General features: G+C 39.1%; 1 protein-coding gene across 1 annotated transcript in view; it reads left to right on the forward strand.

The window, feature by feature from the left end:
- The window catches only part of LOC126260821 (uncharacterized), a 162728-nt gene that overhangs the window by 79770 nt on the left and 66387 nt on the right, over positions 1-16571 (forward strand). Inside the window, exons 3-4 of the mRNA XM_049958205.1 lie at positions 13005-13127; positions 13213-13330. Of these exons, the coding sequence (XP_049814162.1) occupies positions 13005-13127; positions 13213-13330 (241 nt within the window). The remainder of the gene's footprint in view (positions 1-13004; positions 13128-13212; positions 13331-16571) is intronic.

The following is a 16571-nucleotide window of genomic DNA, read 5'->3' on the forward strand; positions in this document are numbered from 1 at the left end:
GATAGATACACATAACTACAGGCCTATATTATTGACATCACAGCTGAAAGCAAGGGGAAACAACAGCAGTAATTTTTCCCAAGGGCATGCAGCTTTACTGTATGGTTAAATGATGATGGCGTTCTCTTGGGTAAAATATTCTGGAGGTAAAATAGTCCCCCATTCGGATCTCCGGCAGGGACTACTCAGGACATCATTATCAGGAGAAAAAAAACTGGCATTCTACAGGTTGGAGATAGGAATGTCAGATCCCTTAATCGGGCAGGTAGGTTAGAAAATTTAAAAAGGGAAATGGATAGGTTAAAGTTAGATATAGTGGGAATTAGTGAAGTTCGGTGGCAGGAGGAACAAGACTTCTGGTCAGGTGAATACAGGGTTATAAATACAAAATCAAATAGGGGTAATGCAGGAGTAGGTTTAATAATGAATAAAAAAATAGGTGTGCGGGTAAGCTACTACAAACAGCATAGTGAACGCATTATTGTGGCTAAGATAGACACGAAGCCCATGCCTACTACAGTAGTACAAGTTTATATGCCAACTAGCTTTGCAGAGGATGAAGAAATTGATGAAATGTACGATGAGATAAAAGAAATTATTCAGGTAGTGAAGGGAGACGAAAATTTAATAGTCATGGGTGACTGGAATTCGAGAGTAGGAAAAGGGAGAGAAGGAAACATAGTAAGTGAATATTGATTAGGGTTAAGAAATGAAAGAGGAAGCCACCTGGTAGAATTTTGCACAGAGCATAACTTAATCAAAGCTAACACTTGGTTCGAGAATCATGAAAGAAGGTTGTATATGTGCAAGAAGCCTGGAGATACTGGAAGGTTTCAGATAGATTTTATAATGGTAAGACAGAGATTTAGGAACCAGGTTTTAAATTGTAAGACATTTCCAGGGGCAGATGTGGACTCTGACACAACCTACTGGTTAAGAACTGTAGATTAAAATTGAAGAAACTGCAAAAAGGTGGGAATTTAAAGAGATGGGACCTGGATAAACTGACAGAACCAGAGCTTGTAAAGAGTTTCTGGGAGAGCATTAGGGAACAATTGACAGGAATGGGGGAAAGAAATACAGTAGAAGAAGAATGGGTAGCTCTGAGGGATGAAGTAGTGAAAGCAGCAGAGGATCAAGTAGGTAAAAAGACAAGGGCTAATAGAAATCCTTGGGTAACAGAAGAGGTGTTGAATTTAATTGATGAAAGGAGAAAATACAAAAATGCAGTAAATGAAGCAGGCAAAAAGGAATACAAACGTCTCAAAAATGAGATTGATAGGAAGTGCAAAATGGCTAAGCAGGGATAGCTAGAGGACAAACGTAAGGATGTAGAGGCATATATCACTATGGGTAAGATAGATACTGCCTACAGGAAAATTAAAGAGACCTTTGGAGAAAAGAGAACCACTTGCATGAATATCAAGAGCTCAGCTGGAAACCCAGTTCTAAGCAAAGAAGGGAAAACAGAAAGGTGGAAGGAGTATATAGAGGGTCTATAGAAGGGCAATATTCTAGAGGATTATAGTATGGTAATGGAAGGGAATGTAGATTAAGATGAAATGGGAGATATGATATTGCGTGAAGAGTTTGACAGATCACTGAAAGACCTAAGTCGAAACAAGGCCCCGGGAGTAGACAACATTCCATTAGAACTACTGACAACCTTGGGAGAGCCAGCCCTGTCAAAACTCTACCATCTGGTGAGCAAGATGTATGAGACAGGCAAAATTCCCTCAGACTTCAAGAAGAATATAATAATTCCAATCCCAAAGAAAGCAGGTGTTGACAGATGTGAAAATTACCGAACTGTCAGTTTTATAAGCCACAGCTGCAAAATACTAACACAAATTCTTTACAGGTGAATGGAAAAGTTGGTAGAAGCTGACCTCAGGGAAGATCAGTTTGGATTCCATAGAAATGTTGGAACACATGAGGCAATACTGACCCTACGTCTCATCTTAGAAAATAGATTAAGGAAAGGCAAACCTACATTACTAGCATTTGTAGACTTAGAGAAAGCTTTTGACAATGTTGACTGGAAAACTCTCTTTCAAATTCTGAAGGTGTCAGGGGTAAAATACAGGAAGTGAAAGGCTTCTTACAATTTGTAGAGAAACCAGATAGCAGTTATAAGAGTCGAGTTGCATGAAAGGGAAGCAGTGGTTAGGAAGGGAGTAAGACAGGGTTACGGCCTATCCCTGATGTTATTCAATCTGTATATTGAGCAAGCAGTAAAGGAAACAAAAGAAAAATTTAAGTAGGAATTAAAATCCATGCAGAAGAAATAAAAGCTTTGAGGTTCGCAGATGACATTGTAATTCTGTCAGAGACAGTAAAGGACCTGGAAGAGCAGCTGAACGGAATGGACAGTGTCTTGAAATGAGGATATAAGATGAACATCAACAAAAGCAAAATGAGGATAATGGAATGTAGTCGAATGAAATCGGGTGATACGCAGGGAATTAGATTAGGAAATGAGGCACTTAAAGTAGTAAATGAGTTTTGCTATTTGGGGAGCAAAATAACTAATGGTCGAAGTAGAGAGGATATAAAATGTAGACTGGCAATGGCAAGGAAAGTGTTTCTGAAGAAGAGAAATTTGTTAACATCGAGTATAGATTTAAGTGTCAGGAAGTCATTTCTGAAGGTATTTGTATGGAGTGTAGCCATGTATAGAAGTGAAACATGGACAATAAATAGTTTAGACAAGAAGAGAATGGAAGCTTTTGAAATGTGGTGCTACAGAAGAATCCTGAAGATTAGATGGGTAGATCACATAACTAATGAGGAGAGAAGAGAAATTTGTGGCACAACTTGACTAGAAGAAGGGATCGGTTGGTAGGACATATTCTGAGGCATCAAGGGATCACCAATTTAGTATGGAGGGCAGCATGGAGGGTAAAAATCATAGAAGGAGACCAAGAGATGAATACACTAAACAGATTCAGAAGGATGTAGGTTGCAGTAGGTACTGAGAGATGAAGAAGCTTGCACAGGACGGAGTAGCATAGAGAGCTGCATCAAACCAGTCTCTTGACTGAAGACCACAACAACAACATTATTAACATCAAAATGTTTTAGAATTATGGAACATACTTTACTTCCATGTATTATTACATTTTTGGAGAACAAAAAATCAACTCTACAAAAACCAACATGGACTCTGCAAACAGAAATCTTTCAAAACTCAGCTCACTCAGTTCTTCTGTGAGATCCACATTCCTGTAGACATCAGTGCTCTGGTTGATGCCATGTTCCTCAACTTCAGAAAGATATTTGACATTGTGCCTTACTGCCGTCTAGTGAAAAAAATATGGGCTTACTGAGCATCAGACCAGATTTGTGATTGGATTCAAGATTTCCTTGGAGACAGAACTTCACATGTCACTCTTAAGGACTTCCCAGCAGACAGAACTTGACACGTAACCTGTGACAGAACAAAATCAACAGATGTAGACTTACTTTTGGGCATATCCCAAGTAAGTGTCATAGGACCATTAGTGTTTACAATGTATGTAAATGATCTATTAGAATTTGTCAGAAGCTTTTTACGGCTGTTTGCATTTGACATGGTTAGGGAAGTAGCAATGGCAGAAGATAAAGAAAATTTGCAGAAGGACCTATAGAGATTTAATGAATGGAGCAGGGACTGGCAGTTGACCCTGAACAAAAGTAAATTTAATGCACGTACACAGGGAAAAAAATCAACTACTGTACAACTACAGTATTGATGATGAATTATTGGAAACAGTAACTTCTGTAAAATACTTAGGAGTACCCATCTGGAGTGACCTTAAGTGGAGTTTCCACATAAACAAATAGTAGGAAAAGCAGATGCCAGACTGAGATTCATAGGAAGAATCCTAAGGAAATGTAATTATCCACTAAAGAAGTGGCTTACAAGGCACTTATATGGCCAATTCTTGAGTATTCTTCATAAATCTGTGACCCCTATCAGGTAGGACTGATAGAAGAAACAGAGAAGATCCAATTAAGTGCAGTGCATTTTGTCAGAGTATTGTTTAGGCCTTATGAGAGGATTACAGGGATTCTCAACAAACTAGAGTTTGTAATCTCCCCCCTCCTTCCATCTACTGTCTGCATTAAACAATATCCAGTCCACAAGTAATTAATAAGCAAAGTCTTTTATGAAGATTTGAGGGGAGCGAAGATTACAATAAACTTTCAGCTTTACTTAGCTTGTCATGCTGAGATGGCTCCAGTTCTTGTCTGGGGGTCTGATTCTTGAAGCTGAAAACCTCACATCAGGTCCTCATGGTTGGTCTGAACTAAATAACTGAAGATTGTTGTTGCATCATTTTTTAAATGTATTTTTTCACATTTTAGTATATCAAACAGTATTTTGATTTTTCACATTAACAAAGCCGAAAATAGATCCAATCACATCGGAGGCATGCTTAAGACTCCCACACACTGTGGAAATAATAAAATTCCAAAGGGTTTACAATTGTTGTGATATCAGATGCCAAATGTGGCGTATTGACCCAAATGTAGTGGGTGGGTGCCAGGAGGTGCCATGTTAAAACTTGGGAGAGCTTTTCAAATGATTTATTTGTTTTTGCTACAGTGTTCCATTCACCTCGGTCTGCATCACAGGCTCTGCAATGCTGAGGAAGCGGCCTGTGCAACACAACGCTGTGTTGTGCTGGCCTTGTACACCAGCAGAGTACATCGTCGTCAGGATGCCACGGTTGACTCGGCAGTCTGCATCCCTGCTGACTCAGCGCTGCTCAGTGTGAGCTGCAGGCAGCCAGCTGCTGCTTCTTCTCGCTGGCATGGCTGAGAATGCGGCGACGAACAAGCCCCAGTTATTCAGTGTCCGAACTTGCGGCCCTCGCCTTGGAACTCTCCGGCATGTGTCGGGAGCCGAGACGACTGCCCATGGTAGCGAGCCAAAGAGTGGCCCACTGCTGGCTGGCTGCAGACCCTGTGTCGGCCTCAGAGGGTCAAACCAATGACCCGCCATGGACTGGGACACTGTCGCCCCATCTGTTCCTGCATGTAGCCCGGCGGTGTGACACGTCCCGCCGTCCACGAGAGCTGCCACACTTGAATGAATCTCGTTAGAAAGCAGCACCTATTTATACTCGGCTGTGTGCCTCTGTTTTGCCAAGCGCACCAGTTCGCATCACGTATGCATAACACTTAGGTTGGCCAGTGGTCCCCTTCTGCCTGTGACTTGCGCCATGGAAACTGTTGTGTGCGCCATGTGTCGGGAGCCGTGTTCCATTCTGATGTTCGTTCTTTAAATTTTGAAATATTTAGCAGGTTTTGCTTCCCACACTTGGGTTCAAGCTCTTTATGCCAGATATACCCTCAATATAAAAGTAAATGTGTAATAAAATAAAAGGTGCAAGCATACTGAGTAAAATAAGCATGTGTGATTTATACTGGATAAATGTGACTACAAGATAAAAAAAAAAATCATGGAAGAATATTTGATAATTTAAAAAAGATAACTATTTACTAAACCATTAAAGATTACTATTTGTAGGAATAGTGTGTGAATAGATGATGTGACTTACCAAATGAAAGTGCTGGCAGGTCGACAGACACACAAACAAACACAAACATACACACAGAATTCAAGCTTTCGCAACAAACTGTTGCCTCATCAGGAAAGAGGGAAGGAGAGGGAAAGACGAAAGGATGTGGGTTTTAAGGGAGAGGGTAAGGAGTCATTCCAATCCCAGGAGTGGAAAGACTTACCTTAGGGGGAAAAAAGGACGGGTATACACTCGCACACACACACATATCCATCCACACATATACAGACACAAGCAGACATATTTAAAGACAGAGAGTTTAAATATGTCTGCTTGTGTCTGTATATGTGTGGATGGATATGTGTGTGTGTGCGAGGGTATACCCGTCCTTTTTTCCCCCTAAGGTAAGTCTTTCCACTCCCGGGATTGGAATGACTCCTTACCCTCTCCCTTAAAACCCACATCCTTTCGTCTTTCCCTCTCCTTCCCTCTTTCCTGATAAGGCAACAGTTTGTTGCGAAAGCTTGAATTCTGTGTGTATGTTTGTGTTTGTTTGTGTGTCTGTTGACCTGCCAGCACTTTCATTTGGTAAGTCACATCATCTTTGTTTTTATATATATATATATATATATATATATATATATATATATATATATATATATATATATATAGGGAAACATTCCACGTGGAAAAAATATATCTAAAAACAAAGATAATGTGACTTACTGAACAAAAGCGCTGGCAGGTCGATAGACACACAAACAAACACAAACACACACACAAAATTCAAGCTTTCGCAACAAACTGTTGCCTCATCAGGAAAGAGGGAAGGAGAGGGAAAGACGAAAGGATGTGGGTTTTAAGGGAGAGTGTAAGGAGTCATTCCAATCCCGGGAGCGGAAAGACTTACCTTAGGGGGAAAAAAGGACAGGTATACACTCGCACGCACACACACATCCATCTGCACATACACAGACACAAGCAGACATATTTAAAGACAAAGAGTTTGGGCAGAGATGTCAGTCGAGGCGGAAGTGAAGAGGCAAAGATGATGTTGAATGACAGGTGAGGTATGAGTGGCGGCAACTTGAAATGTGTCCAGGACACAGGCAGACAGTGTTTGTTGGTAATGAGGATCACCCTGTGGCTAAACATGCCTTGGTGCACGGCCAGCACATGTTGGCACAGTGTTACACCGTCCGGGTTATCTGGATACTTCCCACCAACACCAACCTATCCGAACTCCGGAGATGGAAACTTGCTCTTCAATATATCCTCTCTTCCCGTTACCCACCAGGCCTCAATCTCCGCTAATTTCAAGTTGCCGCCACTTATACCTCACCTGTCATTCAACATCATCTTTGCCTCTTCACTTCCGCCTCAACTGACATCTCTGCCCAAACTCTTTGTCTTTAAATATGTCTGCTTGTGTCTGTATATGTGTGGATGGATATGTGTGTGTGTGCGAGTGTATACCTGTCCTTTTTTCCCCCTAAGGTAAGTCTTTCCACTCCCGGGATTGGAATGACTCCTTACCCTCTCCCTTAAAACCCACATCCTTTCGTCTTTCCCTCTCCTTCCCTCTTTCCTGATGAGGCAACAGTTTGTTGCGAAAGCTTGAATTCTGTGTGTATGTTTGTGTTTGTTTGTGTGTCTGTCGACCTGCCAGCACTTTCATTTGGTAAGTCACATCATCTTTGTTTTTCCGTCTGATCTGATGGTACACAGTGTGTTGCAGGTTTCGGAAAATATCATTTAACATTGTTAACATATATTAACATAAGCCAATAGTATCCTAATGTATTATATTGCTCAATGTTTTCAATTTAACACAAACAGCAAGATTATTGTTCTAAGTATTCATTTACAGAGTAAAAACAGTGACACAACAAATATGACTTCACAGCTTTGCTAAATTTTATGTTGTCTTCGATGGACTTAATACTAGTGGGAAGATTGTTGAACAGTTGGAGGCCCATGTGGAAAGCTCCCTTTTTACACAGTTGAGTGTTTGTACGTATAACTGCAGGTTTGCGTTTTTCCTGGTGTTTTGTTCATGTATTTCATTATTTTTTATGACTCTGGGGTCAGTTGGCACTATTTGGTTTCTGAAAAATTTTAGAGTCTCAAGAATGTAGAGGCAAGGCAGTGTAAGGATTTCCAACTTTCTGATGATGGGTTTGCAGGAGTCTCAGGGTTTGCTCCCAGTAATAATCCTCATTGCTCTCTTCTGGATTCTGAATGTGGTCAGAGCAGTTGGAGAATTTCCCCAGAATATTACACCATATTTTAGGTGGGCTTGTATGTAAGCGTAGGACACTCTGGTTAATGTTTTCAGGCTAGCACAGGTTTTCAGTACACTCAGTGCATAACAGCCAGTACAAATCCTGGCATTTACCTTTCCTGTATGTGTATTCCATTTCAGGTTATCTTGAACCCACAGACCCAGAAATTTGAAAACAGTATCGGTATCTATTGACTGGTTATTTACAGTGACAAATGGCTGAGAGGAATTTGCATTTTGTGTTGTGTGAAAGTTCATGGAAGCTGTCTTTTTGGTGTTGATAGTTAATCTGTTGATTTTAGCCCAGTTGCTGAGTTGTTCAGTGGCCAAGTTCAGAGCTTTTTGCACAGCCTCTGTATTCTCCCCTTTGAGGAGTACAGTTGTATCATCAGCAATATTATTGTTTTGTGTGCATCAACATTCAGGCGCAAGTCATTAATATACAGGAGGAAAAGTAGGGGTCCCAATACTGAGCCTTGTGGAACACCTTGCTTTACAGTTTTATTACTTGATAGTATTTCGGTTATTGAGTTGCTTTGTCTATTAGTATATTTCATGCTGACTCTCTGCATCCGATTGGTTAGGAATGTAGCAATCCAGTTATTTGCAATTCCTCTGATACCATAGTTTTCTAATTTTTCCAGTAATATTTTGTGGTCAACAGTGTCAAAAGCCTTCGACAGATCCAGAAATATGCCTGTTATGGGTTGTTTTCTATCTAACAGTTCTAATAGCATATTTATGCAATCATATACTGCAGTTTCAGTAGATTTGTTGCTTCTGAACCCATGTTGAGCTAAACTTAGTAAATCTTTTTTTTTCAATGAAGTCCATAATTTTTTTGTACTTTATTTTTTCAAAAACTTTAGAAAAGCAGGATGAGATTGAGATAGGCCTGTAGTTTTTCATATCTTTATTATCATCTTTTTTGAAGACAGGAATTACTTTAGAAAGTTTCAGAGCTTCAGGGAAGATACCTGCCTGGAAAGAACAGTCACAGAGGTGAGTTAATGGTTCAGCAATTGTGTGTTCACAATTTTTGATTACAGCTGCTGGGATACCATCAATTCCAGCTGAATATGAATTTTTTAACTCTCTGAGGGCTTTTGCAACATCATTTTCAGTGACTTTGATAATGAAAATTGACTCTGCACATGTGTGATATTTTTGGTTTGCTGGTTGGTAATTTGTGTTAGGATTATTTTGGACCAATTTTTCAGCTATGCTCTTAAAGAAATTGTTGAAAGAGCTCACCACAACTTCAGGATTAGATATAGATTCATTGTTGAGTTTGATTTCTGTGTTCGTGTGTGAAGCTTTCATTTCCCCTCTTTCCATTTTTATGATATTCCACATTGCTTTTACTTTATTGCTGGATTTGTCAATGTACTCATCATTCTGCATCCTTTTTGCTTGTCTTATCACTCTTCTTAGGATACATGTGTAGTTTTTATAGTATTCTGTTAGTTGGGGGGAGTCACTACTTTGTTTACATAACATGTGGAGTATTCTTTTATGTTTGCAAGAGATTTTTATAGCTGGTGTAATCCAACTCTTGTTTCTATTATTATTATTATTTCTTTACTTTCTCAGACGTTAAGTCTGGTTAAAAATGGAAAGTGACGCGGACCTTGATCAAGCGTCACTTCCTTTTAACTGTACAGTATATGTTATATTGCATTTAGGAACTTTCGGGTAATTGAACATGTATCAATAATTACAGATTTCTGTAGTTGTATGTATAAGTTTGGATGTAGCTGTATTGCATTGATGTACTGGTGGATATTGTGTGGTATGACTCCTGTAATTGATAGTATAATTGGTATAATGTCAACTTTATCCTGATGCCACATGTCCTTGACTTCCTCAGCCAGTTGGATGTATTTTTCAATTTTTTCTCCTGTTTTCTTCTGTATATTTGTTGTATTGGGTATGGATATCTCGATTAGTTGTGTTAATTTCTTCTTTTTATTGGTGAGTATGATGTCAGGTTTGTTATGTGGTGTTGTTTTATCTGCTATAATGGTTCTGTTCCAGTATAATTTGTATTCATCATTCTCCAGTACATTTTGTGGTGCATACTTGTATGTGGGAACGTGTTGTTTTATTAGATTATGTTGTAAGGCAAGCTGTTGATGTATTATTTTTGCTACATTGTCATGTCTTCTGGGGTATTCTTTATTTGCTAGTACTGTACATCTGCTTGTGATGTGATCTACTGTTTCTATTTGTTGTTTGCAAAGTCTGCATTTATCTGTTGTGGTATTGGGATCTTTAATAATATGCTTGCTGTAATATCTGGTGTTTATTGTTTGATCCTGTATTGCAATCATGAATCCTTCCGTCTCACTGTATATATTGCCTTTTCTTAGCCATGTGTTGGATGCATCTTGATCGATGTGTGGCTGTGTTAGATGATACGGGTGCTTGCCATGTAGTGCCTTTCCCTTCCAATTTACTTTCTTCGTATCTGTTGATGTTATGTGGTCCAAAGGGTTGTAGAAGTGGTTATGAAATTGCAGTGGTGTAGCTGATGTATTTATATGAGTGATTGCTTTGTGTATTTTGCTAGTTTCTGCGCATTCTAGAAAGAATTTTCTTAAATTGTCTACCTGTCCATAATGTAGGTTTTTTATGTCGATGAATCCCCTTCCTCCTTCCTTTCTGCTTAATGTGAATCTTTCTGTTGCTGAATGTATGTGATGTATTCTATATTTGTGGCATTGTGAATGTGTAAGTGTATTTAGTGCTTCTAGGTCTGTGTTACTCCATTTCACTACTCCAAATGAGTAGGTCAATATTGGTATAGCATAAGTATTTATAGCTTTTGTCTTGTTTCTTGCTGTCAATTCTGTTTTCAGTATTTTTGTTAGTCTTTGTCTATATTTTTCTTTTAGTTCTTCTTTAATATTTGTATTATCTATTCCTATTTTTTGTCTGTATCCTAGGTATTTATAGGCATCTGTTTTTTCCATCGCTTCTATGGAGTAACTGTGGTTATTCAATATGTAATCTTCTTGTTTAGTGTGTTTTCCCTTGACTATGGTATTTTTCTTACATCTGTCTATTCCAAAAGCCATATTTATATCATTGCTGAATACTTCTGTTATCTTTAGTAATTGGTTGAGTTGTTGATTGGTTGCTGCCAGTAGTTTTAGATCATCCATGTATAGCAAATGTGTGATTTTGTGTGGGTATGTTCCAGTAATATTATATCCATAATTTGTATTATTTAGCATGTTGGATAGTGGGTTCAGAGCAAGACAGAACCAGATAGGACTTAATGAGTCTCCTTGGTATATTCCACGCTTAATCTGTATTGGCTGTGATGTGATATTATCTGAATTTGTTTGGATATTAAGTGTGGTTTTCCAGTTTTTCATTACTATGTTTAGAAACTGTATCAATTTAGGATCTACTTTGTATATTTCCAATATCTGTAGTAACCATGAGTGGGGTACACTATCAAAAGCTTTTTGGTAATCAATGTATGTGCAGTGTAGCGACCTTTGTTTAGTTTTAGCTTGATATGTCACCTCTGCATCTATTATCAGTTGCTCTTTACATCCTCGTGCTCCTTTACAGCAGCCTTTTTGTTCTTCATTTATAATTTTGTTCAGTGTTGTATGTGTCAATAGTTTCTGAGTAATGACTGAAGTTAATATTTTGTAGATTGTTGGTAGGCATGTTATGGGGCGATATTTAGCTTGGTTTGCTGTGTCTGCTTGATCTTTAGGTTTCAGATAAGTTATTCCATGTGTAAGTGTATCAGGGAATATGTATGGGTCTGCAATGTAACTGTTAAATAATTTAGTTAGATGTGAATGTGTTGAGGTGAACTTCTTTAGCCAGAAATTTGCTATTTTATCATTTCCAGGGGCTTTCCAATTGTGCGTAGAATTAATTGCTTGGGTGACTTCATGTTGCAAAATTATCACTTCAGGCATTTGTGGTATCATCTTGTATGAGTCTGTTTCTGCTTGTATCCACCGTGCATGCGTGTTATGTTGTACCGGGTTTGACCATATGTTGCTCCAGAAGTGTTCCATGTCTGTTATGTTTGGTGGATTGTCTATTTTTATGTGTGTGTTATCTATTGTTTGGTAAAATTTCTTTTGGTTTGTGTTGAATGTTTGGTTTTGTTTCCTTCTATTTTCACTTTTATTATTATTATTATTATTATTATTATTATTATTATTATTTATTCTTACTGGTTTTTGTGGAAAGGCCTCTTTAAAGTGGTGGATCATTTTGTCAAGAAATATGTTGTATTTCATGTTGACGTCATTGGCTGTGTACATCTCTGTCCACTTTTCTTTACTAAGGAGGGCATTTAGCTTGTTCAAGTTCTCTTGGGTGAAAAACCTTCATAAAGTTTTAGGTGGGACTGGGTTTGAGGTATCTTTGCTAACATCGACCTTTAGAATGACAGCTCACATGAATATTAATGTTGAAACTTCCTGGAAGATTAAAACTGTGTGCATGAGCGAGACTCGAACTCGGGACCTTTGCCTTTCGCGGGCAAGTGCTCTACCAACTGAGCTACCGAAGCACGACTCACGCCCGGTCTCACAGCTTTACTTCTGCCAGTATCTCATCTCCTACCTTCCAAACTTTACAGAAGCTCTCCTGCGAACCTTGCAGAACTAACACTCCTGAAAGAAAGGATATTGCGAAGACGTGGCTTGGCCACAGCCTTGGGAATGTTTCCAGAATGAGATTTTCACTCTGCAGCGGAGTGTGCGCTGATATGAAACTTCCTGGCAGATTGAAACCGTGTGCCTGACCGAGACTCGAACTCGGAACCTTTGCCTTTCATGGGCAAGTGCTCTGCAAGGTTCGCAGGAGAACTTCTGTAAAGTTTGGAAGGTAGGAGACGAGATACTGGCAGAAGTAAAGCTGTGAGACCGGGCGTGAGTCGTGCTTCGGTAGCTCAGTTGGTAGAGCCCTTGCCCGCGAAAGGCAAAGGTCCCGATTTCGAGTCTCGGTCGGGCACACAGTTTTAATCTGCCAGGAAGTTTCATATCAGCGCACACTCCGCTGCAGAGTGAAAATCTCATTCTGGAATATTAATGTTGAGCACTTGCATAAAAGCCTCATAAGTTTGGTTTTAAAATGGGAAATACTGGTAACTATTTCATGTGAGATAAGAGTAGAAATTTCTTACTCCTCTTCAAAGAGTTTTCTTTTCTTTTTCTTCTTTATTGCAGGGTCTTCAACTCCTTGTAGTTCATCAGGGAACTGGTCTTGACTCCATTACCCTGAACAGTAATCCTCATCAGCTCAAAGGATTTTGGAAGGGTAGTACATTGGCCATTGCTATTAAATACAAGGTACATTTTTTGTCTAAGTTTATAGTATTACTTTCATTTAACAATTCCTGCAGGCTCAAAATTGATTCAGATAAAACTTTTTCAGTTGACAACACGCAGAATAAAATTTAAATTTGCAGCTACAAAAAATCACTCATCAGTGATGAATTGTGGTGCCTGTGTTCACATGCTGAAAAACTACATGCACATAACAGACAACACAGGTAAATTGTAATCAGCCTTCAAGTGCATCACTCTTTCAGGCAACATGATATTTTGTATTTTATCTTACATTTTGCTAAAAGATGATTTGTCCTTCTGATTTTCATGGTGGGAGATTTAATATAAACAACAAAAACAAAGACACATATTTTACTTTCTTTCTGATTTTTAAGGAATCTATCTCATTGACTTTCATTGTTACATTTGAGACTTTGTTGTTAGATTATGCTGGAAATAGTACCAATTTAAAAGTATACACAGAAATTGTATCATTTCTGGATGACCATTTGGAAGGCAGAATGCACCATCAGTCAAACATTAACGCTACTAGACTGTGTCTGCCTCTACCCTATGAAAACAATGTGTCCATTTGTGCAGAGAAACCAATTTCAATTCTCAATAACATTGGAGAGTCCTCTAGAAAAGAGTGTTATGATGAGTTTCGGTAGTCTCATGAGGACAACTGATATGCTACTTAAAGGGGAGGAGATCATGGCTCATCTCTCAGAAGCTGATATTAATATCTAGATGATCACTATTTTACTACATGCCTCTCCAGTACTGCAGTTCAATGATGCCTTAGGAAGAAGATGAAGCAGTAGTTGGTTAACAGGCCATGGAGTTTAATTCATCAAAGTGCTGTTTCTTCACTAGAAGCTGCCATAGATGCCTATTACATACAGCTTTATTTATCTGAAATTAATAACACTATATTACTGTCTTATGTATCACATTTGCACTAATGTCAGCAAAGAAAGAAAAAGAATTGGCATTGTTGGCTGGGAGATCCTGAAGGGTAGTTTCAGCCATTGTAATCATTGATGGAGGGTTTTTGTTAGACCTTTAAGTTGGTTGCTTCTTATTGCTTCCAGATGGTATGGCCATCCCATTGGAGGTGTTGTTAGTTTGTGAGACAAAAAAGCTGAAATCATAGGTGCAGTTTGAGAAATAAGCAGAGTCTCACATACTTGAGAAAGTCTAATACACCTAACATGCAACAGCTAACCTAGAGCTGGCCATTGACAATAGTCACCCACCCTTAAGGTCGACTTTTGTGGTGTGTGTGTGTGTGTGTTTTTTTTTTTTTTTTGTAGATGAAGCATACACATAACTTGTTGTCATAGAGGACTGATGGCACTGACTAGTCCCAAGCCTGGGAACACACCAGGTTCACCAAACTTGTATCCAGACATGATTGGATGAGTTATGTGATGTGCTTGCCATTAGGCAAGACTCAGTATTAAGGGGTGTGGGGATGGGGGGGGGGGGAGTAGGTTTTGTTAGCTTATCAATTTTGGAGGGCATGTGTGACTTACCAAATAAGTAGATGCATCAAGAGCTAAGGGTGGACCACCAATAGCATCAACGGAAATAAGATTTATAATGAAACCCCATGATCAGGTCCTGGAGGCCATGTGACCCACAGTCATGTCTTCCTCAGACATCGGATGCGGCACAGAGGGGCATAAGGTCAGGACACTGCACTCCCAGCTGTTGTTGATGTTTCAGTCTTGGAGCCACTACCTCTCACTCAGGTAGCTCCTCAGTCAGCATCTTGAGCCTAAGTGGACTGTGGCTCAATCCTCCCACCAAGAAAAAATCCCTGGCAGTACTGGGAATCAAACCCGAGTTCCACGCATGAAGGTATGTCGCAGTGACCACTCAGCTACAGAGGCAGAAAATTTATATATCATATATGGGTGAAATGCAGGCTGACAATGTTTGGCCTCTGATGAAAGAAAGGAAAATTCATAGCTTCAATGAAATTGTAAGAGGAATGTAAACTGCTCAAAAAAGCTTTGCATCATCTGTATATCTGCAAATGTGTGTGGGCTTAGATTCAAGGAGAGTGAGGAACAAAAACATAAGCCTGATGAAAGAAAAGTTCCCTTATGAAATTAAAAGATAACTTTCCTTTGAAATAGAAAGAAAGAAAATTACAAAAATAAAGGCACTCTATTTGAAAATGCATGTCTTTGCACACCTATTAATATAAAATTTGCTGCTGGGTACATTTAATACTCTGTTGCTGCACTTTTAACATGCTTAGATCCTCCTTGGCATTGTGTCCACAAGGTTGTCACTATGTTATTGCTCAGTCCTGTCCCACTCTTCAAAGGTGGCTCTTCTGAGGTCATTTGATGTGTAAGGTGGATTCCCATCATGAAGCACTGGACATTTCAACTTACCCCAGATATGCTCAATTGGGATCATGTAAGCAGATACCACAGACCATTTCATTCAGTTCATTTCTGCCTCCTGGAGAAAGAATTTCACAGAGTGGGCAAAGTGTGCCCATGCATTATCATCTTGCAAGGTGAACCATTCTGTAGAACTGCACAATAAGTTGGAGGATACTGGTCAGCCCTCAAATTACCCTTGACAGTGAGGAGAGAGACCTCATACTCATAGGAGATACTAATGCAAAATATGACTGAGTCACCTTCCCACTGTACCCATGAGATCACATGCCTGGGAGATACATTTATACATGGTTGCCTTCATACTCTTCTATGTTGATCATAGAGTACTTTATAAACCCTACACTCATGAGTGAAGAGAACTCAGCAGCATTTTCCAGGTTCTGATTCAGACATCTCCTTACCCATATTTTCTGTGGATACATACTGTTTGGGTTGACAAAGCCCTTCCAGTGTCCTCCAATTAGGCAGTGCACCATTTTGTTGAATTCTGCTCAGTGTGCATTCAAATAATAATTTGTAGATTGCGGTAATAAGCCAATGTTGCTGACTCTGGGTGATAACTAAGAGGCATGTTTGGTTTCTGACAATATGCTGAATGTTCGAATGACATTGCTGTGTTGCACATTAATAGGTGGGTTCGTCCCCATATTGACAACCCTTCTGTGCTATAAAGTGACTATGCACTCATGGTTTCAGCTTGAAATGACCATTTGAGACATGTTGACTGACTAAATAATGTACATAAGCTGCATTGCCCTTTTCATGATTGGAGACCCAGTGTGTTCTACTGGACTGTCTGGAAATGCAGTTTTACTTTTCACTTCCTTTAGATTCAGAAACCAATTTGTATCATCCTCTATAGAATTTTCTCTTTAGGTATTGTAAAAGAGCTTTCTGATAAAAAAAATTCAAGTTATATGGTTGCTGAAAAACTTTTCTGACCAGTTTATGTTATAGCTAAGATCTCCAAATTATGTTGTTGACCCAAAGGGTCCCCTATAAGAAGTAATGAAATGGAATGAAAAAATACTTATCACAC

The sequence above is a fragment of the Schistocerca nitens genome, chromosome 5 (assembly GCF_023898315.1).
Source record: "Schistocerca nitens isolate TAMUIC-IGC-003100 chromosome 5, iqSchNite1.1, whole genome shotgun sequence".
Taxonomy (NCBI): Eukaryota; Metazoa; Arthropoda; class Insecta; order Orthoptera; family Acrididae; genus Schistocerca; species Schistocerca nitens.